General features: G+C 39.5%; 1 protein-coding gene across 2 annotated transcripts in view; it reads right to left on the reverse strand.

The window, feature by feature from the left end:
- Positions 1–224: 224 nt before the first annotated feature.
- Positions 225–26,054, reverse strand: part of OGDHL (oxoglutarate dehydrogenase L) — a 51,404-nt gene continuing 25,574 nt past the window's right edge. For both annotated transcript variants that reach the window (XM_086751935.1, XM_086751934.1), the window contains exons 10-23: positions 25,856–25,984; positions 25,286–25,465; positions 24,861–25,013; positions 24,167–24,269; positions 22,989–23,117; positions 20,171–20,321; positions 17,396–17,523; positions 10,212–10,390; positions 7,165–7,236; positions 5,690–5,815; positions 4,998–5,070; positions 2,772–2,935; positions 2,336–2,490; positions 225–429 (exon numbers count right to left, since the gene is read on the reverse strand). In XM_086751935.1, coding sequence (XP_086608061.1) covers positions 306–429; positions 2,336–2,490; positions 2,772–2,935; positions 4,998–5,070; positions 5,690–5,815; positions 7,165–7,236; positions 10,212–10,390; positions 17,396–17,523; positions 20,171–20,321; positions 22,989–23,117; positions 24,167–24,269; positions 24,861–25,013; positions 25,286–25,465; positions 25,856–25,984 — 1,866 coding nt within the window. In that variant the 3' untranslated portion in view covers positions 225–305. The remainder of the gene's footprint in view (positions 430–2,335; positions 2,491–2,771; positions 2,936–4,997; positions 5,071–5,689; positions 5,816–7,164; positions 7,237–10,211; positions 10,391–17,395; positions 17,524–20,170; positions 20,322–22,988; positions 23,118–24,166; positions 24,270–24,860; positions 25,014–25,285; positions 25,466–25,855; positions 25,985–26,054) is intronic.

The following is a 26,054-nucleotide window of genomic DNA, read 5'->3' on the forward strand; positions in this document are numbered from 1 at the left end:
ACAGACCAAGATCGGAGCCTCACTGAGCTAGACACTGCAGCCTTGGATAGGAGACTCTCCTTGTGCCACAGAGGTCCCAATCTAAATAGAAGAGTGACAAAAAATGGTGGCAGGTAAGTTGGAATTTTTTTTTTTTTTTTCATTACAGACTGGGGAACAAGCTGCAGATTAATGAAGTCAGCTGCTGGATTGTTTTATCTGGTAAAGCAAAAATACACAATTGATAGTATTTTTCACACTTTTATTTCCTGTTTTGGATGCAGTGATTTGAGAGACTACTAGTCAGATGGGTCAGTGCCTTGCAGTCAGAATGTCTTTCCTTCAAAGGCCTCCAGGTTGAAAGCTGTATCCAAGAACCTTCTGAGTGACACCAGATGCATGTTCTTGTTGCCTGTAGCAGCTGCAGCAGCAGGCTCTCTGCCAACATACCTTTGTGACAAAAAGAATTGGGCAGACAAATGAGGTGAGAAGAGAGACCATTTTGACACTAACAAGCGTGAGAACATGCTGCTAAATGCATTCAAGTCAGCTCGCGGACTTGGACATTTAATTATCAATATTTCTTAAATAAAATCAATCTAAGTTGTACAACTTATAACATCAGTTATACCTTCCGGTCAGCTTCCCTCTCTTTTCCTCCCCCCATCAATATTAAGCTGTGTTTTCTCCCTCATCCCTCCCAGGAAAGCCTGCTACACTATCTCATAATTAGATAACTAGCTTTTGGCAATGAATACTCATTCCTCTGACAGAGGCACGGGCAGATCTCAGAGTCAATCATCTAAAATAAATGCAAAGGTACCTGGACTGAGCTCTTATAACTGTTTCCTGCAGAAACCTAATATTTGGAGTGAAATTCTTAAAAAAGACAGAATCATAGGCAAGAAGAGAGAAAAACCCAGGAGAACTAAGTGCTGTGGTAAGTGGTGATAAACATAGAGCTAGTTGCTACTGGTTTTCTTTTAGAACTACAAGGAAGAGCAAGATAGGCGTGATGTATTTGAGAAATAGTCATCTAGACTTTTCCCTCCTTCACCCAAGAACCTAGACTCAGAGGTTTTGATTTGTGAATGTCGTAGTTCAGCCCTGATCGGGACCAGACTACGCAGTCTCTCTCACTTTCCCCACCTTCTGAGAGAACAGGGAGAGAAAATATAAGGAAAAATGGCTCGAGGTTTGAGATAAGGACAGGGAGAAATCCTTAAAGTTACCATTACGGGCAAAACAGACTCGACTTGGGGAAAACTATTCATTTATTACTACAAATAGCAGGATAATGAGACAGAGAACAAGATAACCTCCCTCCACCCCTCCATCCTCCCGAGCTTAACATGATCTCTACTACCTTCCCCCCCTCCCCCCGAGCGGTACAGGGGGGAAGAGGGAATGGGGTTGCAGTCAGTTCATCACATGTTGTTTCACGCCACTGCTTCATGGTTTGGGGAAGAACTCCTCGGGGTCCCACCCCTACGCCACAGTCCTTCGTGGAACTGCTCCGGCGTGGGTCATCTCTTCCACAGAGTTCAGTCCCTCCAGAACAGCTGTCCCAGCAGGCCCTCCATGGGCCACAACCACCTTCAGGCATCCACCTCCCCCGGTGTGGAGTCCTTCACGGGCTCCAAGTGGATCTCTTCTCCTCCGTAGACCTCCATGGGCTGCAGGGGGACAACCTGCTCCACCATGGTCGTCACCACAGGCTGCAGGGGAATCTTGGCCAGGAGCCGCATTACTCCTCCCCCTCCTTCTGAACTGACCTTGGCGTCTGCAGCCGTTCCTCACAACAGGCTGGTAGATGTCTCTCAGGATCTTTTTTACATCTTATTCACTTCTCATCTCCTCTCCACTTCTTGCAGCCAGGCCGGACCGAGTCGGGCCCAGTCGGCTGCGCGGCGAGAGGCCAGAGGGTGAGGCCTGCAAGGCTCATGAGGCCTGCGCCTCCCCCTCTGCGCCTCTGTACCCGCTCAGCTTCTTCACATCTTCTCTTCTCTTTTTTTTTTTTCTGTTTTCCCCTTCTTAAATACGTTATCGCAGAGGCGTTATCACGGAACATTCTGCTACCAATCGGCTCGGCCTTGGCCAGAAGCAGGTCCGCCCTAGGCCCGGCCAAGTCCACTGAACAAAGGGGAGCGACTTCTAGCAGTTTCCTACAGAAGCTACCACCTTAGGCCCCCCCTCACTAACAAAACCACGACAGTGAACAACCTGACTTCCCCATGAATAACATTCTAAATCAAAAACAAATTTAAAAGAAAAAAAAACAAAAACAAACCACCAAGCAAATTTAAAAGCAAACAAATGAGCCCAGGAGACAGAGCAATTGTTTAAAGTCTCATACCATATAGGTCGAGTGTGGTTCACAATAGTGCGGAAACGAGGTTTGACATAATCATAATATCCACTGTTTTTGTGTTCCTCCTGACACCAAACTAGATCAGCACTTGGATACTTCTCCAGTTCGTCTTTCAGCAGGTCAAAGGGGAATGGTGAGATCTGGAAAGAGAGGGTAATAACTGGTAAAGCTTTCTCTTACATGGTTGTTGGCCCATAGTAGGAAAGCCTTTTACCTACTGGGTATTAGAACCAACCATTGTAATTAATCATTTAGTACCTAATATAATTGCTGTATGTTCTTTAAAATGAGACATATTTCTTCAATTGATTTCACAAAGTGCCACAAAAATGCTATCACGATCCTTTCTGGTAAGTAATATCTATTTAAAAGCACAGGAACCCTTTGCTGGCTTCTGTCTTCTGAGGATCAGGGAGCTCACCTGTTCGAGTCTGGTTATAGCTACTTGTTTCTCCAGGTCTTGACTCTTTCTCTCTTTCACAAGATCATAGTACACTTTTCCTGTGCAGAAAATCACTCGCTTGACCTCATGTGGTGTGTGAGCTGCCAGTCCATTCTCAGGAATCACACGTTGGAAAGTGGTACCTGGTTAGAGCACAAGTTAGAAAAGTGCTCCCAGTGGAACCGACGTTGTAATAGAGCAGCCCAAGAAACAGTCCTTTACTGAGCAAGCAGCGGGTTGCAATGGTCATGGGGCTCTGCTGCCTCTCTATTGCTACTTTTCAGATGGGTAATTCTGCTAATTATAGTTTCAAGAAGTTAAAAGATTGACAACAATCCACTCTTTCACATTTAATAGACAGAAACATATAAACAGTGGATTCTTTTTTAGCTTTGTGTTGTGCATCACACCTTTAATTTTAAATTGACTGGATAGCTCAACTTTGCTTAGTTTTTTTTTTTCACAGAATTACCTGAAATATTGTTTCTTCATTACAAGATGATCTCAAATATGTAACGTTAATATAGGATTAGAAAATTTTAGAACATTTTTATACAAAAGCATAGCACATACGCGTAATGCAACTAAATCTGGCCACTACAGAAATATTTACATAAGCACACACATTACTGCTATATATTTATGTGATTTAAACCTCTGAGAGCTAAAACGGCATTAGCCAAAGGAAGAATTAGCATAGTACTGAGCCATATGTATAGGTGACAACATACAATTTCACATGTATATCCTCACTGCTAGATATCTTTTCCCCTGTGACATCATGTCCCAGGAGAACAATTTGCTTGGGATACATGAAGCTGGAAGAGGGACTTGATGGTCTGAAAGATCCTTTTCTTTGCTCTCTTATATGATTGATTAGAACTGTTCCCACATTAAACAACTGCAAGGCAGCAGATAGTGGCATGACCTCCCAGTCTGAATCAGCACACCCACTTACCAGGAGAATAAGCTCCTGTTTGAACCATTTATCTTGGGGGGAGAAAAGCAGCAGCACAAACATATGAAAGAGGAACTACTGATTTATGTCAGAATTATCCTGTCTCACTGAACAGCAGAATTCATCATTAAAAAAAAAAAGACTGAATCTGCACTTCGTTGGGTCAGCTGGAGTGAGTGTTCCTCTCCTTCTCAGCTTTACATTAAAAATCAGAGCAAAAAGAGTTAGCTGAGAGTCAGTTATACTTTACTACTTGCTCTCCTCTTCAGTAGGAACATTAAAGTATGTCAGAATTCAATGTTAAATAGGAGTTTGGCCACTATTGAGGGTTAGCTGGAAGTAGAGGAGACTCCCAAGGCAAAGTGTCAAATCAAAATCCCTACAGAATTTCTAATCTGACTCATTCTACAAAGCTTTTAAAAAGTAATCAAAACCAGCAAATGTCTTTGCTTGAGAAGCAAACTTTACTCACCTACAAAAAGTAGGTAATACAACATTTAAGCATGTTTATACACTGTAATTTGCTTTTAAAAAACTGAGCAGTTACACTTTCCTGATAGCAGTCAAGACACCCCCTAGAACTGGAGACAGACCACCACACCTATGCACACAATCGCTCGAATCACTCACTACATTTCACGGCATTTCCTCATGCCACCCTACCACGTGCTAACCAGTGCATGGCAAGACAAATCTTCAGTTTTTGGTATTACCTCTGCAGTTGCTACATATCTCTTGGTGCTGATGGCATGCCAACAGCAGCTAGGGTGGTAGTCCAAAGCTCTGAACTCACTTGATCTCAACTTTAGATCACTGGTGTGACATGGCAGCCACAGAACTGAGTACTGAAAGAAGCAATGGGCCACTTATTCTTCCAAATGGGCACAGTGTGATTACAACCTATCCCTCACATCTAGGGGAGGCAGTACAAAGAACAATTCATTTTTTATATGAAGAGAAAAAGAGTGGAGGGACCTAAAAGCCTATTGAGGGGAACACTCCTGCAGAGAGGGGAATGGACTTTTAACTGCCTTTAAGATTAATGGTTGTTACAAGATCAGCCTCTTAAAAATTAAGAATCCATACTTGAAAACAAACTTTTCAGAAAAAGTCCATACTAGATCTCACTACAACAGCTCCACAAAAATTACACCAAAGGAGAAGGCAAACTTCCCAGAGCAGATTCTTTCCTTCACAATCTGACATGCAATTTGGTATTATATCCATAATACTTTAAGATGACCTACCAGACACCATTTCATCAAAACTGGATTTAGCTTCTGGATGCCTCAGTAGTGACTTGGGTGTCAAAACAATCAGCTGTAAGACAGAAATTTTTCCAACACTCGGGAGCTGTTTTATCTACATTATTATATGCAACATTTGTAACAGTGTTCATACAAAACCCACAAACTGAATATGCTATAGATCAAATTAATGTGAATAACAAACACAGTGAATTACTTTTTCCTGTTTGGAAAGTCTAGAAAGTTTCAAAATTAGTCAAAATATTCGGGTAGTCCACTCCCTTTTAAAGGCTCTCAAAACCCATTCCTTATGCTTCTCTTTCAGAACAAAATCAGATCACAGGCTACAAACCACTAAAACATCCAACAGTTGTATATTCAGGTTTTGAAGCTCCAGCAGTTAGACATGCAGATTATAGTTATGCAACCTGTTAGCTACGTGGTGTCTTGACAAGCTCAGCTATAAGTCTGCACAGCCAGAAGGAAGGAAAGCTGAAAATCAAGTTTTAGAATTGTAGTAAATCAGACCTGAGTTTCATTCCATCAAATCAGTTACTTCAATCTGTGTTCAATTAAGGTTTTTCACCAACAATTCTTGTTCTTTCCAGCAGTATGTCATATGCAAACAAAGACTCCTCTTCATGGGAGGGTTAATATACCTAGAATAATCAAGTCCATTAAAGTAAATTTACCGGTTTTCTGAATGGCAGCAAGATCTGTCTTCTGAGGACATGAAAGTAATTGGCTGGAGTTGAACAATTCACCACAATCCAGTTGCATTCATACAGCTGGGAAACTTCAAACTGCTCACTGAACTCCTGAGAGAGACATTAAGTGCATTAGAAAAATGTCTAAAAGATCAGAAAAAAAAAAAAAAAAAAAAAAGGCTTGAAAGCCATCCTTCTATTTCTGACTCTCAGCAACTCCCTTCCTCAAAAAACTTAATTAGCAGATCTCTACTGAGATTATATCATTAGCTACGGAAGCATCCCTAGCATCCCTACAAATAATTCTCTTTTGTTTCTACTTCTTCCTAAAAATATATGCAAATAAAGGCAAAAAAGCTTCCATTAATTTCAGCAAATTAGGAAGTCCAGCAAGGAAGCATGATGAGTACTAGGACTCCAGTAAGTGGAAGACACAAAATAGAACCCCTTTGAAAGAATCTTAAAGCTATAATTCATTTTTGAGTGTATAGTTAACTCTCTTGCTCCCATTTTTTGGTAGGTGTCCTGTCCTTAATACATAAATTTCATATACTTCATATTTATGTATTTTATTAATATAGGAGTTGTTTAATCTGCATCTATGTACATATATGTTAGGTAAGCATATATATAGGTATAGGTACAATAATCTCATTACAGGTTGGTACAGCATCTAACACAGTTTCCTGATCCACAGTTTCCTGATCCACAGTTTGAGCTGCTGGCTTCTATAATAAAATTTATAACGGTGCTTAAATGTAGTCAATCAAACAGGTCTTTATTCTGACAGCATACTGACAAAAATCACTTTTAGATGAGGAGAAGGGACATGGCTTTGGAACTATCATTGCCCCAAGGATAACAAACTCAGGGTGAAAATTGAAACATCCATTTTATTTTGCCTTTTATTTTAATTGGTGGGCTTTTTCATTAATGTATAGCAGTGTTTCGTAGAAAATCTGCAGTGGGTAAGTGCATGCCCAGTATCCTGTAGAGCTATTTACTTTATCTGTAGAAATGAATGACCAACATATGAAGGTCTTCGTTGAATCAAATTTAGAAGTTGCTTATTTTCATGCTCCCAGTAGTACAATTTAGCTCCACTGCAAAAAGCCAGGGGTAGTCTCACTTGGCTTCCTTTACAAAGTAGCTAGAGACACCTATTTGCAGTACACACAGCAATATAAACAAGCAGAATCACTGGCCCTGAGGAACAGCCATAAAAAGATCACACCGCCAGAGATTAATTGTATATGACCTCAGCTTTGAAATGAAGCAGCACATACTGCATGCTTCCGTTACTTTTACTGGGATCAAGTTAATGTTACACAACTCTTGATGCTAAATTTTAACCCATTATGCCTAGCTAAAAGGATGCTTCTTAACAAAAAAAAAAAAAAAAAAAAAATCTGAGACATGAAAAGCAAAAAAAGGACATGGCCTTTGACAAATCTACTTACTGGATAAGCATCAGAATCATCATTGCTCATCTGCAGAAACCTCTCGGGCCTGGCTGATGAATGCTCCGGACCCTGGTAGAGGTATCGTTTAAAACAACGTTAGAAGGCAAAGCAGCAGTTAGACATGACTCTAGGTCACTCACTGCGTAAGCGCCTCCTGTCACCCTGCCAGGTCCACAGCAGGCTGCACACCCCCAGCCAAAGGCATCAATGGCAGCAGCAGTGAGAGAGGAGAGGACACACTGCAGGACTGGAATTCTTTGTCTTCCATAAACTGTTTTCATAGGAGAAAATTAGGTTTTACATGGATTTCCAATGTTTTTACCAGCTGCAAGTAAATTCTAGCCTTAGTATAGCTGCACAACGAAGACCAGTGAAAGGGCAGTAGGTCCATGTGGGCACAAGAATGACCTTGCTAAAGCAGGGTAAAAAGTAGCAGGAGGCATGTCAGGATAAGAAACACCGCGTGCCTCAGTGAGCTGCAGTGACTCACACTTCTTTGGGCCAAACCACACTTGCAGGCTGAACAGGAGCAAACACAAAGTTAACTGCTGATGATCTTTGCTATATTAGCAACACAACAAGCAGACTCAGGACCTCTCTCCTACCATTGTTCACTCTTCAGTACAGGACAAAATAGCCTAGATGAATGCTTCAGCTAAAATGGATCAAAATACACGTTCACATTATCTGCCAAACTAACCTATGATTAATTTCTGCTTCCTCAGGAGGCATTTTAGGTTCTGGCAAAGTACTGAACACTCACATCCGCTGTCTCACTAGCGGTACCCAAGGTAATTTCTTTTAGTGCACAAACACTGTTAGATCCATTTTACACTAGCAAAACATGCATGCTGGTCACAGACAATTATCAGGAAAAAGGACTGTAACAATCTATTATCTTCCCTCTCATGTCCTTGTTTATAGAGGATGAAAGAACGCTGTGAGGACTACAAGAATGCAGTGTGCTTTTCTATTTATTGCTCATGCTGGCAGCGTTTGCTTGTTCAAGTGACAGTTAGTGTTAGGAAGGACTTTCATTTTGGAGATAGTGGCAAGATAATTTAACCTGAAGACATAAACTATTACACCTCTCAAATCTCTCCATGGCTCTTAAGCTAACGATGTTCATAAAGCACTTTTTTCTTTATATGGCTGTCTCTCATCATAACTTCCTCTGTTGAAACCTTAACGTATGCTCTCCAAAGGGCTTGAGAACAAGAAGCAAAGCCGCACAAAACTATGGTGCACAGTAACAGTCAATATTGCAATACCTCTGCTGTATACATCTAATTGCTGTAAATCAAATCCTACACAAAGTACAACCTACACCCGTGCAACAGTGCTTCACAAGCACACTGAATTCAGTATGCTGGAAACAGAGATGTCACCAGCAAACAATTACAGGAGACACATGTGAGGCTTCCCTAACACACACAGGTGCTGCCCCAGCAACAACCTCAATCCAGAGCCTCAGTGTTCACATCCATCTTAGATTTCTCTGCTGACACCGCCAGTCAGATTGCCAGCAACTGCTGCGTAGGATGGGGCAGGGTTTATTTCTACTGTGACCACCTATCCAGTGAGACCTATACTGAATCCATTAGCTACTTTCAGATGAGTCTCCAAGGAGCCATTAGGCAGCAGTCTTTCAATCACAGCCAACTTGCCTGTGAATGCATGACCTAGAGGTGAAGGGATCCATATCCCATTACGAATCCTTCCCCAAATCATTCTGTCCCCAACACTGTAGTTATAAAGAAAATAACACTCCTGTAATGGAAGCTCCTCTGCTGGGAAGAGAATGGATTTCAACAGCCTGGTGGGATTCTTAAATATTCCGAAAACACCTGAAACTAGTAGCAAAATCTTAGCTGCTGAGTGGCTATAAGAAAAGAAAGATCAACTGTATTGCAAGCAGCAGAGAACCGGCTCCCCTCAGTTAAGTGCTTCCCTGCAGAGGACCACACCTCCTGCCGAGGGCACATTCGGGCTGTCCCTCAAGATTCATTTAAAAAAAATTAATTTGTCAAAACTCTTATGAACAGCATCAGACCCTTTATTCTTTACGCACAAATGGGTACAGAACACCATTCATAAGGTATGAATGCACTCCAGTATCTCAGGACAGGATTATAATTGAATAGAAATAAAGAAAAGTGTTTGTGAGAATGGAAATGACACAGTTTGTAGTGAAAGGGTCTAGTGCGTTTATACGGATGGAGATTGCCACTGTGGCACATACTATGCTTTTCTTAATAGAAAACTAGAAACATACATACATACATTCATGAATGTTAACGCATTTGAAAAGGAGAAAATTGATCTAGCCTGACATGATGTTCATGTAGCCTTTAAAAATAATTTAAAGAGATTTGAAGAAGAATTCTACTGCCGATATGAACTTTATATGATGTTATATAAATATATAGAGTTTGTCCATGCCCTTTCCCTCTAAGACACTGTCCAGTTCATCCTACTAGCTGCTAAAGATAATCAATAGCTAGAGGAAATATTTTCTTTCTCAGAAAGAGGGAAATTTCTTATTATATCAAAGTCCAATGTCAATGATTTCTGAAGAAGTTTTAAAGTTGTTTCATATAATTTCATTGTAAGTGAATTTAGTGCAGACTTTACAGAGACATACTTCAGGCAAAATAAAACCAAGCAAGTACTGCTAGACGCTAATGATTTCTTTCTTACCGTACATTAGGAATCTGGCTTTCTAGGGAAAGAAGTCTTAGGGAAAAAATACAAAAAAAAAGAGAGGAAAAAAAAGAAAAAAAATGGGGAAAATGTGGTACATGCCACTAAGAAGGACACATAGCTAAGAGCTCAGAAATAATTCTCACTTTGGTTCTCACCAATCAATCTATCTACATTCTCTTCTGTAGCACTGAAGTAGTCCAACATGCTAAACAGTGCCTTCCTCCTCCCGGGTTCCTATCACCATCTGATCCCCAAAACACCTTTGGCCTTTACAGCTGCAGAGGAAGGTGCAGTAGCCAGCAACGCCCCTCCCACACGAGCCAGCCAGTGGCCCTCACCATTCCTTCCATTCCATGTGGCAAGAGCAGGACAATCCCGTTGTGACGAACCCACTTGGCCTGGCCAGAGCTGATGAACTGGTCTATTATACACTGCGCTGTGTTGTGGAAGTCACCAAACTGGGCCTCCCAGCACACCAAAGCATTGGGACTTGCCATAGCGAAGCCAAGTTCAAAACCTGAGAACCAAACAAGCAGGAGAATTAGAAAAGAAACAGACTTGCTGAGAATTCTGTTCATTTCTCATTAAAACCAATTAACTTAAACCAAAACCAAAATGAGAGCATCAACTGGATTTTTGTTGCCCTGTTGTAAGTCATGCAGTTTTCAGTAATACCATTTCAACAAAACTATTGAGATTAGTCATGTATCAAAGAAGTCCCTCTATAACAAGAACTACAAGAACATCCTTCCAATCCGACATGAAGTTCTGACATAGGTCATCTATGCCTGAAACTGAAATTGCTTTAGCTTAACTCAACGACTACAGCTAAATTGGAACTACAGGATTCTTTTCTTCTGCTCCAGGAACAGGCTCTTCAGTCAATGTCAGTATACAAACTTTCCTGGAAGGTTAGTAGAGGGACACTGCAGGACAAATTAACTGCATGAGAGAAAAAGCAACAAGAGCTTCAAGTGAAATTGTTTATTCACTGAGAAAACAGTTTTACGTATTGTTTTTATAGTGTGTCTTCATAGTCTACTCCTTGGTAATTCCAACCCAGCTTTTTGTTTACCATCTCCACGGCAAGAAATCTTTGAGTCACTTTGCTTCTGGACTGCTGAACTCTGAACGGTCCATCCATGACTCCAGCAGATGCTCATGCTCACACCAGAAAGGCAACTAGTACGTTAGAGGCCAAAGGTGACTGACAGTCTGACAGATGGCCTTTCACCTGTGAGTCACCATGAGAGTGCATTACCAAAGAGGATGGCTTTTGCTAACCGTTCCTTTGGCCTCACTGCCTGAACAGCCTTTAAGAACACATTTTCAATCTCTGCCCTCCTTATTTGTGTGATTCGATTCTTTTTAACAAAATGCAAACAGTGGAAAATTTTACACAACTCCTTCAATGCATGTTCCCAAAGGTATCTGAAAAATAGATTTCCCTAGATAGGCTTGAATCCCATTCTAATTTTACATAAGCATTTAGAGACCATTTCTACTGATTGGGTGACATGGTTGAGAAAATATGCAATATGTTCAAGACTTATTTGCGCATATGCTACTCTCTGTAAGGATGGAGTAATCTAGCTTTTAGAAAAGAACGAACCGAGGTCTTGACCGTTTGGAGTTATCAATAATCACACAGTGCTTTTCAAAGAAGGTGGAGCTCTATGAATATTTAAAACTCGGTCAGAGCACACACATAATTCTGTTTCATATACCGAAATCACCCCTAAAATTCATATGGAAAAAAAAAAAGAGTGTCATTTCTGATTTCCTATCTTGTCCACTTTGTGCTAATAATCTCCACAAAGTGACAATGTCCCAGGTGAAGCTGCACAGATACCTTTTGCAAGCTTTCTCACAATCATAAAAATATCTAGGAAAATACATCCAAATGTAATCTATACATTCTGATTAATATTTTGAAATCAAATCTGCCAAGACTACAATTTCATGGAATATGTGTCTGTGGTGTACCCATCTTTAGTACACCAGAACTGATTTTCCACCAGGCAAATGACCATGAAAGTTCCTAACATTGAAGCAATTCCACCAGTGATTATAGCAATTGCTAGGGATTCTGTCAAGAATTACGACTCCTACTTGCATGTGGAGAAAATGCTGTGCAAACTTTGTGAGTTTAAAAGGATTAACTCTTACACAGCTAGAAACACAGAGAACAGTTTTAAGCTGTGAGGAAATCCAGTGCCAAGATAACCGGGCTGCAAGACGTAGCTTTCAAAGAATGCCAAGTAAGGAATCTGCACACCCAAAGGGTGGCAGAGAGCCACCAGCCAGCTCCCAAACACCAGGCAGGTACTCAGGGCTCAGAGCACAGGGGACCAGGACCCAGCACAGCAGTTTGGTAAACTTCCAAACTGAGGGGAGAGAGGAAAGAAAAATACACAGCACTTGACTAAGGTTGCAAAACTAATGTTTTAATTGCTGAAGATCATTAAGGTCCCTAGATGACAGGCATAGCAGAAACGCTTGTTTCTATCAGTCCAGTTCCTGCTGTGCTCCCTTACTGTTCTTTTGTCACTCTGGCAGAGAAAGAGGTGTTGTCAGGCAAAGTGGCAGCTAACACAGCATATTATGCTGTGCTTTTCCCCACAGCACTTCTCATGATTGTCATAAGAAGTGCAGTTTTTCAATTAACTAAAGCTATAACCTAATTCAATATGATTTCAAAGTGGCTTAAGGCATGAATGTTAACTAATGATTATAGAGGGTTTATCAGGGATTTAATGTCAGAATGAGTGAAGTTACAAAGACAGACTTGTGCTATGTTTAACAGAAAATCTAAGCTCAGGGACTAAGAGAGGGACATGCATCCTTCCACGAACCCAAACACAGCCTAGGAGAAAGCCAAGTTAATGCCCATCTGGTAGCTGACTCTATTAAACAGAAAGACCGATGCCTTCTTAGAGCTCCATGCAGATGCTTGGTCTTTGGTTACTACAGTCTGGCCTATTTCCTAACACAATTTCTGACAGGTAATGTATTTGCTACTCCTAACCTTAAAAATATGTTGTTCTGAATGAGTAGTAATACTACACATTTCACTCTAGGAGTGTATTGCTAAAAAAAAAGTTTAAATCAATACCTGTCCTCTTGCCTTCATCTTCTGCTTTAAACATGAACTTTGCCCTTGAAAGAGCTGTACTCCAGGTCTCATCGTTCAGGAATTTGCTGAACTACACACTAGTTCCAAGTCTATCTTGTCTGGATGTTTCTTGGAAATTCCCAAACAGGATGCTACAGCCCAAGACCAGTACTGAACGTGACAGAGAGAACCACACCTCCTGGATGTAAGATCAATACTACACAAGTCATTCTGAGGACAGTAAAGAAAGAGAGGAGATCCTTTGAAGTATTTAAAAAATGCTGAAGAGGTAGCATGCAGTGCCTGTAAACTACTTTTGCTTTTCTCCTCTACCTTGATCAGCAAATAAACTCAGACAAACTTATTTGCTTAAACAACTTCACACAGCCATCACTTGTACTCCAAGACACTCAATTTCAGTAAAAGGGAAAATTTACAGCTAGATGAGTGGATGCACAAGTAAATTGTAATAATCTGGATACAGCTAAAAATAGCAGACATAGGATGTCAAACAAAATTATCAGAGGTTGTTAAATACTCTGATTTAATGCCTCAGTACACACATTCCACAGCTTCCTGTACACAAAACATAAGCAATTGTTTGAACTACAAGTTAACAAGATTGCCTTTGTTTTATTTCTAAGTGAAATCAATCTTGTCAGAGGATCGTTTTAATGGAGCAGTTACACCCCAGGTGTTCCTAACCAGCTCAACAATAACTTGGTGCAAAGCTCACAGATCTGAATGGATGCCAGCTCTTGGGTTATGTACCTGCCAAGGAAATAATCTGTAATTTTATCATGCTGGGCTATTCAATCAATTTTTACTTAGCTCTAAATTGACAGAAACCAAGGTAGTTCCCAAAATGCTTCTGAAGTGCTGCATGTTAACACAGTCATAAATTAAATTCTTAACACCTCCCCCCCGCCCCTTTATATCTTCTCACAACCCTCCCACTCCCCACCAAATACTTTAGGGCATTAATTCCAAACTGTTGCTTGTAACCCGCTTACATAGTAGCAATAGCAGTTGGGGGAGTGTGGGGGGGGGCGGGGGGGGGGGGTGGGGAGCGCCACGTGTGCTGTTCCTGAAGAATCAACTCCTTGAACTGCAAGCATTCACTTATTCTTCCATGTACTAAAAAGGATCCCCAGTGATGTTAGCAGCCAAATAGGAAACAATTCTAATATGTCCTCTCCGACCAAGATGCTTAACTAGAAGAGACATGTTCACACACTGCTGCTTATGCCAATTCTGTCTCTCTGTGGGTACAAAAGAGTAAGCATGTTGGAGAAGGCTGACAAGTAAAAGCCATCAAGGGTAGGGAAGCTTAATTATAAAATCACTTTAACATAGCCACATAGCATTTTTAATTTAAAAATAAATAATTAATCAACTATTTCTATCAATTTAATTTCCTTTAATATTAGAAAATGTATCAGACATGAGAGATTTTGAGTTTTTAACAGTTAAAATATCAATATTGTTAGTTTTGAAGAACCTGTCGTCACATCTGCCAAAGCAGAACTGCACAGAAATGGTACTCTTATCTTCAGTGTATGAACAAACCTGTATTTCTCCATATTGCTTGTATTCAATGAAAGTTATTAAATCAACTTTCACGTTTCTGCTGCTGGGGAAGGGGGAAGAGCAATAATGAGCAGGATGAGATCAAGAAAGAGAAAGAAAGAGAACCCACTTGGTTCATTTTTTTACAGAACAGAATTGTGGCAATACGAATGGCCCTTCACACCACATCAAGACTAGGCTTCCTAGATTTACTGAGGTGTAATTTTTTTAACAAAACCAGGTTTCAACCATATGCAGACATTTGTCACTTTCATATTTGGATATGTTATTTGAATGTAAAAAAGCCAAAACCAGGAACCTATGACCCACTTGCCCATAAAATTTGCTGCATCACTATAAACAGGCTCAAGTTAAGAAACTCCAGAACAAATTGTAAGAAACAATAGGAAACTGGAAACAAACAAACAAACAAACATCATTCTCTAAAATTAAATTCTTGCTTTTTATCTATACCAATTATTTTTCTTATATTTATACACATCCTCTTTTGCACTCTCCTATTTAGAGTTTGCATTTACATTCCTATATTAGCTTACAGAGATACAAACTTCTCTTCACACCAATTCTGCCACAGAGCTAACAAAAAGACCTGAAACACCTCAGCTCTTCAGCTGATGCTCCAACTATACAGTTTTATACCGTTTTAATTTTCACATTATTAGCAACAGGTAATATGTTGCATACATTTTGCTGGTTTGGCTGGGAGAGAGTCAAATTTCCTCATAATACCTAGTACAGGGCTATGTTTTGGATTTGTGCTGAAACAGTGTTGATAACACAGGGGTGCTTTCGTTAGTGCTGAGCAGTGCCTGCACAGAGTCAAGACCTTTTCTGCCTCTCACACAACCCCACCAGTGAGTAGGCTGGCGGTGCACAAGAAGCTGGAAGGGCAACACAGCCGGGACAGCTGACCCCAAAGACCAAAAGGGATGGATATTCCATACCATAGGACATTGTGCTCAGCGTATAAAGCTGGGGGAAGGAAGAGGAGGAAGAGGGAGATTCAGAACGATGGTGTTTGTCTTCCCATTTAACCGTTACGCATGATGGAGCCCTACTTCCCTGGAGATGGCTGAGCACCTGCCTGCCGATGAGAAGCATTGAATGAATTCCTTGGTTTGCTTTGCTTGTGTGCACAGCTTTTGCTTTACCTATTAAACTGCCTTTATCTCAACCCATGAGTTTTCTCGCTTTTACCCTTCTGATTCTCTCCCTCATCCCACTGGAGCAGGGGGAGTGAGCAAGCAGCTGTGTGGTGCTTAGTTGCTGGCTGAGATTAAACCATGACCTATGTAAAAATGACTAGGTGATCAAATATCTCTGGAACTTTGAAGCAAGCAGCTAACAACTACCATCTTTAACTACTATAATGTTTCCTCTTTTTCCTTCACGCTAGCTCTAAAATGGATATGAAACAATATTTCATTATTTATCTATAGAATCAATAACATTTTTGATAAATTGTTAGATGTATTTGTTTCGTGCTCCACATTCCTCTTACCACCCTCATCATGTCAGAGCGAGGTTATCCATTCTCTGCAACTGAAGGTTAAACGTCTAGTACCAAAAAGATAATTCATTATGATTAATACTTTCACTAACAAGAACTAGTTTTCTTGAAATAGCACTATTCAGAATAGCAGTTCAGATAAGGCTAGGGTGGATTTTTATATTTGTATTACAAAGTGTCCCTAATTTTGTTGACAGTTCCTCCTCTTTTGAAAAAGCATCTGCTGCATGTTCCAGAATCGTGAAAATCAACCACAATAGACAGAGACTCTCAACTAAATCTCATAATTGTAAAATGTGGGGGTGTTTGTTTAAGAGATGCCAGAACCTGAGAGGGAGAACTTTGATACCTGCTTCATATATAACCGTTTTACAGCTTTTTTCTACATTCTCTTTCTTGCTGAGGTTTGCTTTTCGTATAGCTACATCATTCTCTGAAATTAATCTTCTGTAATTTCCTGTTGAATACTAATGAGACCAATGCTAGCATATTCTGTGACTTTTCCATCAAAAGCTGCTTAAGTCTACCAGTTTATAGTTTTGAAGTACAAACATGTATGTGCTAAGCACCCTAAACAAACAAGTATACCATTTGAAGAGCGCAGACAGTTCTGCACCGCAAGCACACTGAAACCTGCAAATTCATATGCCTGATACCACAGGCATCATATTCAAAAATTAAAGAAAACAAAAAAAGAAACAAAACTACAAACAAACAAGCACTTAGTTGAAGTTTTCCCCTCTAATTTTTCATGTATGCTAAAATGTTAAAACTAAAATATAGGTTAAAAGTGAAACCATCATAGCACAGTGTAGGGAAAAAAACAAGAGTTTGTCTTAAAGTTTATACTATAATGTGTTTTTTTCAAGATCAGAAGACAACAAGGGACAAATCTTACAATGAACAGAGTAAATTTATTGAATCTCTTGGTAGAACCACTTTTTTTCAGGGAGTGAGGTTTGGGGGGAAATCAGTTTCGGCATTTTGATTGGATTTTAGGCCCCTGTTCTGCAACTCCTAGCTCTCACCTGATACGAAACTGCTATAAGGGTGATAATGTCAAAATACAACAAAGGCAGAGTTTGTTTATTTTGAAATGCCACTTGCAGAATGAGACTTCTGTTTGTTTGTTTTGAGGCTTGGCAAATTCAAGTAACAAAGTAAAACTTTGCAGCCAGGAGGCTTAACCACATCAAAGCAAAATCAGAAAAAAAATTCCTCTTAATTAGTAGTCATCAGTTCCTACATCTTGTTTGAGACCTATTAAAACAGAAGCAGATCTGTCAGATAGTTACCCCAAGACATACCTAAGACACCGTATTCGGAAAGGGAGCTGTTGCACACGGTATAGGGGGCCTGCTGCTCCCAGAGGTGATTCATGGGAACACACGTTCTCTTGTCAACTTCTTGATCATGAAGCACATGATGACGATGGCTGCAAATAGGCATTGAAACAAATTTATTAGCCAAGAATAACTTTGGGCTTTAACAAAGCTATCTTCAAAGATAAACCATCAAAGCTATATTCTAGAAAGCATGCAAGCAACACAGTTATCTTTTCTTCACATAACTCCCTGCTTTGCTTGAAACCTAGCAACACCTAGCAAAATGTCTAAATACAATTGCTGCACTATAAGAATTTTCACTGACTATCCAAGGCTTCTTCTCAAGCACTCGTGGAAACTGAAAATATCTCATCACTAGTAGAGCAGAGGGGAGAGTGGAAGGGGAGGAGGGGTGGTTGCTATAAAATAGACCAATTGAAGTAAGAAAAAAAAAAAAACAAGGAAAAAATTGTTATTAAAACCATTTCACTCTGCCTCCCTGGAAAATTCTATTAAACTTTTCCTTAAAACAAGTGTTGTTTGTCTTTTATGCAAAAAATTTAATCTAATCTCAGCAGCAAGACTTGAAGCAGTTGTATCCTCTTTCCTGCTATTTCTACTCGCATGCACCATTTACAGTTCTCTAAAACACCATTAATCAGCATTAGAATGGGGCACCAAGGAACACTAACAAACCAGAGATGACTGAAGTAATTACTGTAATCCATTAACTCTCTGAGCAGAGTAACTGAGTGAATCACCCCAGTACGTCCAGCTTTGCAACCGCTAACTTAAGGACAGTTATTATACTGGTAACAACTACTGTGTGTTGTATGGCTGCCAACACTGAACTGAAGACTGAATCTTTTTTTACTTCCCTTTGCTATAACGAATGCTAGCAAGAGAGCTCTGAAATGTATTTAGAAGTCAACAACACAAGGCCAGGAAAGACAGAATCTTTGAAGAACAGCACAGGGAGGGAGGTAGATAGGGGAAAATACACACATCAGACAGCTGTTAGGCAGAAATAATTTTTGCCACTGTCATTTTATTTGCAAAAGTCTTCAGTTTTTAGGGAAGTTGCTCACCTGTATTACAAATTACAAAGAAACTGAACCACAGCTAAAAAAGAGCAGCTTTACTGAGAGCTGCAGTATCACTTAGATGTGCTTGTACCACAAGTAAACTTTTCTACCTATTCCTCTGATGAAATGAGCTTGAATACAGTATAATAGGCTAAGTCTTACACATTTCTTGCAATGCTCTCTTCTATTTAACAGAGCAATTGACTGTTCTCTGACTTCCTCAGGTCCAAGGCATTTTTTTAATCTCACTCTTTCTTGTTCAACTGTCCTATCACATTCATAAGAAAAATTCATAATCACACCATAGGCTACTATTTTGTAGATCCCGGTACCCATCAGGCAAACTCAAAACCCAGCAGTAAAGCAGAACCAGGTTACTATAAATCTGCAGTACCAGCTTCAGTCCTGAACTATAAATTAATTTATCTGAATGCTTTTTTACTCCTTTTCTGAAAGACTGAATAATAAAATCCAAATGGCAAAGGAATCCTTAGCTAATCTTTGCCAATCTGAATAGCTTTTTATTTAAACACGTTTCTTCTTTTTTCCCCTATATTGCTGTGAGCACAACAATTATTTTTATCTAAAACAAACATCAAGAAAATATGGACGATAGTTCTGGAAAATCCTCTTTCACCAGTGAGAGAATTGGGAATACAGAGAATCAGTATTCTCAACACAAGTCTACAGGCGTGTGCTTGACATGAATTAGCACTCACCTGAATAGGTGGGTAGGTTGCTAAACAATGAGCACGTGTGATCCTCTCCCAGGAGATGCTCACCACTTTACAAGACCATGGTACTGAAATCAAGGAGGGTGAGAAATTGCGAGGGACACGGAAGGAATGTCCCCATTTTCAGTTTTGTTTTCAGGTCTTGTCTGAAGGATTTTGTTAAACTGCCATTAGAATGGGAGCAAAAAGAAGAAAGCCCAAAAGACTAGATACCAAATAAAGCTCAGCGTGGAAACAGAGCACTGTACCAGAGAAGACAGGCACCAAAATTTATCTCTGTTTTCTGCAAGCATTCACAATGAAGTACAGTGCAGCTGCTAGTTCATTCACCCCCAGCAACAGGCTTCGCATCAAAGCTTTCAATTAAATACATCATTAAGATTTCACTCCACAGAGAATCAGGTAAGACAGCAGAATTGTATATATTTTTACCAAGTGATCAGACTCTGCATTCATTCATGCTCCATAGTCATTAAAAGTCTTGGTACAAAAGATCATCTTTCACTTTAAAAAGTCTTGCCAACTGGCAATGTGTTTGTTCACAGGATGCCGAGTTTCAAGCAGGCATCACTGGAATGGTAGTTAAAAGAGTTCAGAATCTGCAGCAGCAAATACCATTCTTTCACTTCTCAGCAATTAGATGGATTGCTGCTGAATTTTTAGTTAAAAAGCAGAAGAAAAAAGTAATTCTGCTTTTCAGCAAGAAAAGGAAGAAAGTATCTAAGAACATTTGTTCTGTCTTAAATACAATTATTTAAAATGCTGTTTACAGAGACACAGGAGATTTTATTATTCTTGACTGCCAGAATCTGTAACATCCAGACTGATGCTGAATAGCTTCACCTTACCCTTCCCTGCAAAAGACCATACTGTTTAAAAACATGTCAAGGTGTTTCTTTAAGTATGGGACAGCACTTAACAGTTATGTCAGTACTCACCTAAAAGTACCCCTCTCCACATCCTGTCCACTTAGTCGGACATGGATCCCTTCTTTCAGAAAAGAGCCAAAAGCCATGTATTCTGCTAAGGCCCAGTCAACAACCCTGTTCTTGGTCATTTCCAAACGGGCTCTCAAAATCCGAGAGAGTCCTACATTGGAATAAAGATCAGAAATCAATGCATCCACTTCAGAGATATTTCATATTCACATTAGATTCACGATTCTCCTTCCCCACTGGCTAAGTTAAACACAGATCCTAATAAGGTCTACAAATTGTTCTTCTAGAACCGAGCTGCTAGAAAAGTAAAATAACTTGTTTCCTAGGCAGAGTTGCATAATGTTCATACCTTGTTTTAGAAGAAGAAAATAAGACTGGCTGTGTCACAAACTACTGAGAACAATTTAAAAGACTCAAGGTGAAATACTACTCCTTAAAGATTTATTTTCACATCCCTAACACCAAGCATTGTTTTATAAGAGGCTGAAAACATCAGCTATCGGGTTCATGACTTTTTCTTCTCTCTCTCTCTCTCTCTCTCATTTTTTGCTTGGCATTTGCCTTATTAGACTTCTGGAGATGTTACAAAGAGAAAAGGCTGGATTAATCAACACTATGAATACCATATAAGTAGGAAATCGTAGCAGCTACCAACAAATTTTCAACTCGTAGCCAAAAGCTGTTTTTTTTACAGTTAAGATTTTATAACTTGGTAAGCCAAAACACAAGTTGCAACACTGTGACTTTTACAGGGAATAAAATTTGAAAGCGGCACACTAGTGCTTCCAGCTTTAAGGCTATAAGCCTAATGCATTCAGTGTCACTTGACACCATCTTGTTTTCATATCTGCACTGATGCTTTCGGCAAGCTGTCCTATTTGTTATTTTCCCATACTTCCCTTTGTTACTTTCCCATTTTTACAAAAATCACCTGCTTTCCTTCCACATAAAACTATCATTTCATCAAAATTATTGCATTTTAACTAAAAAAAAAAAAAAAAACAAAAAAACCTGAAAATTTTCTCTGTAGAATATACTGAACATTCAATAAAACAAAATTATCTTCCAATTGTTTGTTGAAAGATTGCGAGATATTAAGCTGTTTTGTTCTAGAGGAAGGACAAAGTACTTCAAAGGCACTCTTCCCCTTCTAATTCTCCCAAAATTTTCTCTTTCATGGCCTTTTAAACTGCCTGAAAGAATCTAGCAGACCAAAGTTTGCTTTAGATCACAAATCTATCTTATATACTGGCAAGTGTTACTTAAGTATCAATGGTTAACCAGGTTACTAAAGAGAGACTGTCTTACCTTTTTAATTAGAATGTCTAATATTAAATTTTATTGGCTACATATAATTTCAACTTCATCAGTGTCACAACAAAGTGCACAAATGTGTACAAGAGTTTTACAGTTAATCCATTAATTGTATCTGCTCAACAAGCTTGCAATTGACATCATCATTACTTGTAACAGTGTATCATTGCCCCAAAGGAATATAAACACATAGCTGCCTTGCAGTACCTAAAGGGGGCTTATAAGGAAAGATGGGGAGAAACTCTTTAGCAGGGTCTCTTGTGAAAGGGCAAGGGGTAATGGTTTTAAAACAGAAGGAGGTAGATTTAGACTGGACATAAGGAAGAAATCTTTTACAATGAGGGTGGTGGAACACTGGAACACGTTGCCCAGAAAGGTGATACCCCATCCCGGGAAACATTCAAGGCCAGGTTGGATGAGGCTCTGAGCGACCTGATCTGGTTGGAGATGTCCCTGCTCCTTGGAAGGGGTTGGACTAGACGGCCTTTAAAGGTCCCTTACAGCCCTAACCATTCTATGATTCTATGAACATGTACAGCACACACACTTTATTCCTTGATGGATGACACTAGAGAAGAAAAATTAGCTAGAGATTTACCAAAAAAAAAAACCTCTTCTTCCTGATCCTAAGTACATTCCCTACCAGCCAACAAAAGAAAAAAAAGATCCCCAAACAAAGTATCTCCATGTTTCCCCATGGAATGACCACGTTATTGCTTCCTCTAGAGCTGCTAGACTTCAACCTGACCAGGGAGTAGAAGAATTAACTTTGACGCAGTGCCAGGTGCTCCCCAGTGAGACAGGCACATTTAACTTCTTACTGTAACAGATGCCAAATTCAGAATTGAATCTCTTCAGACCAAAAGCTAAGACTTCTTGAGAAAATACTAGATTTGTGCTAGCATTAACGTTAAATGGTAAGTTGAAAGAAAAACTGTGTCTGAATCTGCCCACACAGAGTCCATTTAGCTGCATTAAAATTAGGCTCCTAGTATATCAGCAATGTTGCCACGTTTGAAAAGACCAAGCTATATTCCTGAGTAGAAAGTTGCCCAGCTATAAGAGAAGTGTCCTAAGTGGACCTCAAATTACCACTGGTTTTAGCATTTAAAAAAAGAAACAAAAATCATTAATACTGCTTCCTGAGATGGGTGCCTTACTTCCCAGTAAGTCCCACAAATGTGCTACATAGAGGCAGCATTTTCCACAAGGACTTGACAAATGAAAGGAGGTATTAACTCAATGTTACAAAGAGACTTTCACCTCCCTCAGAGGAAAATCTATTTTAATGAGGTAGGGAACAGAAGTGGTGTGATACTGAAAAAACATTATGCTGAGAACAAGCAGCAGGACCTTAATTGTAACATTCTCCTTGCCCATAGGGTGGAAGAGTTAAAATAAAAGTCATAGGCATTTTCCTTTGGCCGAATAGCAACTTGTGTGCAGAAATACAAATTCTGAGCAAGAAACGTAGCTGCCAGGAGAAACAAAGACTCCAGCTGACCTGCATGTATTTTGAAGTCTTTGACTGGCACTGAACTAGCCACATTGCCAATGTGAGTCAGCAGGTCTTCCGAAATGCCAGTTGGAGGACAAGACATGCTCTTGGGTTCTCCATCCACGTTAAAGAATCCTGTAAGTAAAAGATTTGGTGAGATGTTTAAGGATTCATTAAGAGATATCTACACTATCTACAATTTATTTAAAAATTCACAACTCTTAAAAGACATTCTAAGCAGTATCCTAAACCTAGTTCTTCACCTTTCACTGGGAGACACAATCATTTTGATTGTCTGCATGACAACAGAACTTGATCTCACAGGCACACAGTGATCTGTTTTGCTTCTGCTTTCACTCCCTGTGATGTCCAACTGTGTGTGCAGCGGCACACAAAAAGGAACATGTAGGATATTTGGAAAGCAATGGACATATAGTGAACAATCCAGACACAATGGGACTGTTAAATCTGTGAGCAGGAGGCCTCTGCAGGCAGCAGAGATGTAGTGGATGGGAATATGAGCAAGTGTATCAATGTATGCGAATGTAGCGAAGTGAGTTATGCGGATGGGAATATGGGTGAATGTATCGAAGTGAACAGGATCTGAGCACAATGGACAAAGCGAGAATACGTGCTGAGAAGCAACGGTATGATGGACAAAGTAAGAAGTACGTGACTGTATCCAGTATACATCTTTAACCAATCAAATTATTGCTTTAGGAGTATGGACAGTACATACTAACCAATCAATAGATGGCTTGCACATGAACAGGAACTAAAATATCTATATAACCTGAGCTATTAGGGCAATAAAGTGGCATTTGCTTGATCACATTGATCAGTGTGCAGTGTCCATGACTTCCGTGCCAACAGGAACATGAGACATACTCCTTCCTGAAGGCACAGGCAGTTAACATTACAGGAAAACCACTTCTCTGCTAAAAGTGAAAAACACATCTGTTTCAAAGTCACACCTTAGTTTGCATGTTTTTTAAGAAAAGTATCTCTTCCAAGTTGATCTGGCAGAATGTTTTATTTACTATTAACAGAGGCAAAACAAAGGTCACATATTTTATTTTAAAGGAACACTGACTGATAAAAGACATTTAAAAGTCCTAGAATATGGATTCAAAATAAAAGCACAGTAATATTAACACTAGGATAAGTGAAAGGACACTTCTTACCAGGCCAAGGTGAATCAAGCCAGTGCTTGATATGTAGGATCTTGTTATCTTTAGATCTAGCATATGCTTCCTCACATATTCTATCATACTTTGCAATTTCTTCCTGTAGAACAAAAGTTTTCTAAAGATGTATAAACATAACATTTTTGTATCTTACAGATGACACCTACCATTCAGTATGATAAAAGCAGTTACTTAACTCCAGGAGAAAGTTTAGTTACAATTATGCAAACAAACAATTTCATTTTATTTACAATCAAATTGCCTTCTAGAAACATGCTTACCCACATTACTCTAAATAAATTATTTAGTTTATTGGATAGGTGTTGGTGAGTACCAAGAGCTGAAGTTGCAAGCAGTACTCTAGAGTGAGACAGAACTGAAATACCAAATATAATTTACAGTCATACTTCTAAGATCAGCATTAACCAGCTCTCATACTTCAGGTTACAGAAGCCACTAAAGACTAGAAAACAACCTCCCAAAAAAACTAGTCTGGCTAGAAGAGTTTAACTAAGAATCTGCTGGCCACACCTATCAATGGCAACAGATACAAAGCCATCTTCCCTAGTTTCTGTATTGAAACATATCTATGTTTCAATCCAAAACCACACTGAAGTTACTGAGATAAACAAGTCTAACAGTCTTCCTACTGACAGCTTCTGAAGGTCCCTTTAACGCTGTTGATGTGTACCTCAAACTCCTGCAGGGTTACAGTCCCATCTGCAATTAGTTTGTCAGCATACTTCTTCAGCACCGGCACCTGCTTATGAATCTGCTTGTACATTAGAGGTTGGGTGAACATCGGTTCATCCATTTCATTGTGTCCTCTCCTACGGTAACAAACCTACAAAGGGAAAAATTGTTTCTGCTGGTAAGGAAAATGTAAAATTAAATGTTTCAGTGTCATAGTTTTACAGAGATTTTAGGAGGTATATGGTACAAAATAATTTATGGATTCTTGTGGGGCTGTTAGTTGTTTGGGTTTTTTAAATTCAGAAAATTTAAAAGCCGTTAAAACTCAAAATATGTTTCTTGACTGGGTCTTCTAAGCCACAGAAAAATAAAGAGAGTAGTATATAATAGACAGAATGAACAGTTACGAAAACTGAGACTTACCAAGTCAATAACCACATCTTTATTGAATGTATTTCGCCATTCTGCAGCTACACTGCACACATACATCACTGCTTCAGGGTCATCAGCATTCACATGAAAAATAGGAGCATTGACCACACGAGCAACATCAGTAGGATATGGAGATGAACGGGCCATACGGGGGTCTGTGGTGAAGCCAATCTAAAAATTCCAGAAACTTCCATTAAAAAGTGGGCATCTCCCTCTACTTTGTTTTGAATGCTTGAGGTTTTAATTTCATACTCATTTACACAGCAGTAGTATCAGCTTTTCATTTTGGTTAGCTAGTTTCTTTTTACTCCCTTAAAAACAAAACAAAGCAAACCTAATCCAATTAAGTGTTTTAAATTGAATGGAGTAAATGTAGGTGATAAAATATTATCCACTTAAGAGTTGCTAGATACTATGATCATTTTCAGGAATTTTCAGGACCCTAATGATTCTAATAAACAGAGAGAACAATCCACCCAGCTAATAACAGACAGGAATAAAAAGAAATACACTAGCAACAATTCAGCAGACAAACCAATTGGAAAATGCTCTACTTGTTACCTGATTGTTTACTACAACGTGAATAGTGCCATTTGTGGTGTAGGATGGAAGGTCACTCAGATGAAATGTCTCATAAACCACTCCTTGTCCTGCAAAGGCAGCATCCCCATGCAATAATATGGACATAACCTAAGAGGGAGGATTATACACACATATCCACACACATATTAGAAAGCACAACTGCAATTTAAGTTTCTCA

The sequence above is a fragment of the Chlamydotis macqueenii genome, chromosome 7 (genome assembly GCF_036417535.1).
Source record: "Chlamydotis macqueenii isolate bChlMac1 chromosome 7, bChlMac1.mat, whole genome shotgun sequence".
Lineage (NCBI taxonomy): Eukaryota > Metazoa > Chordata > Aves > Otidiformes > Otididae > Chlamydotis > Chlamydotis macqueenii.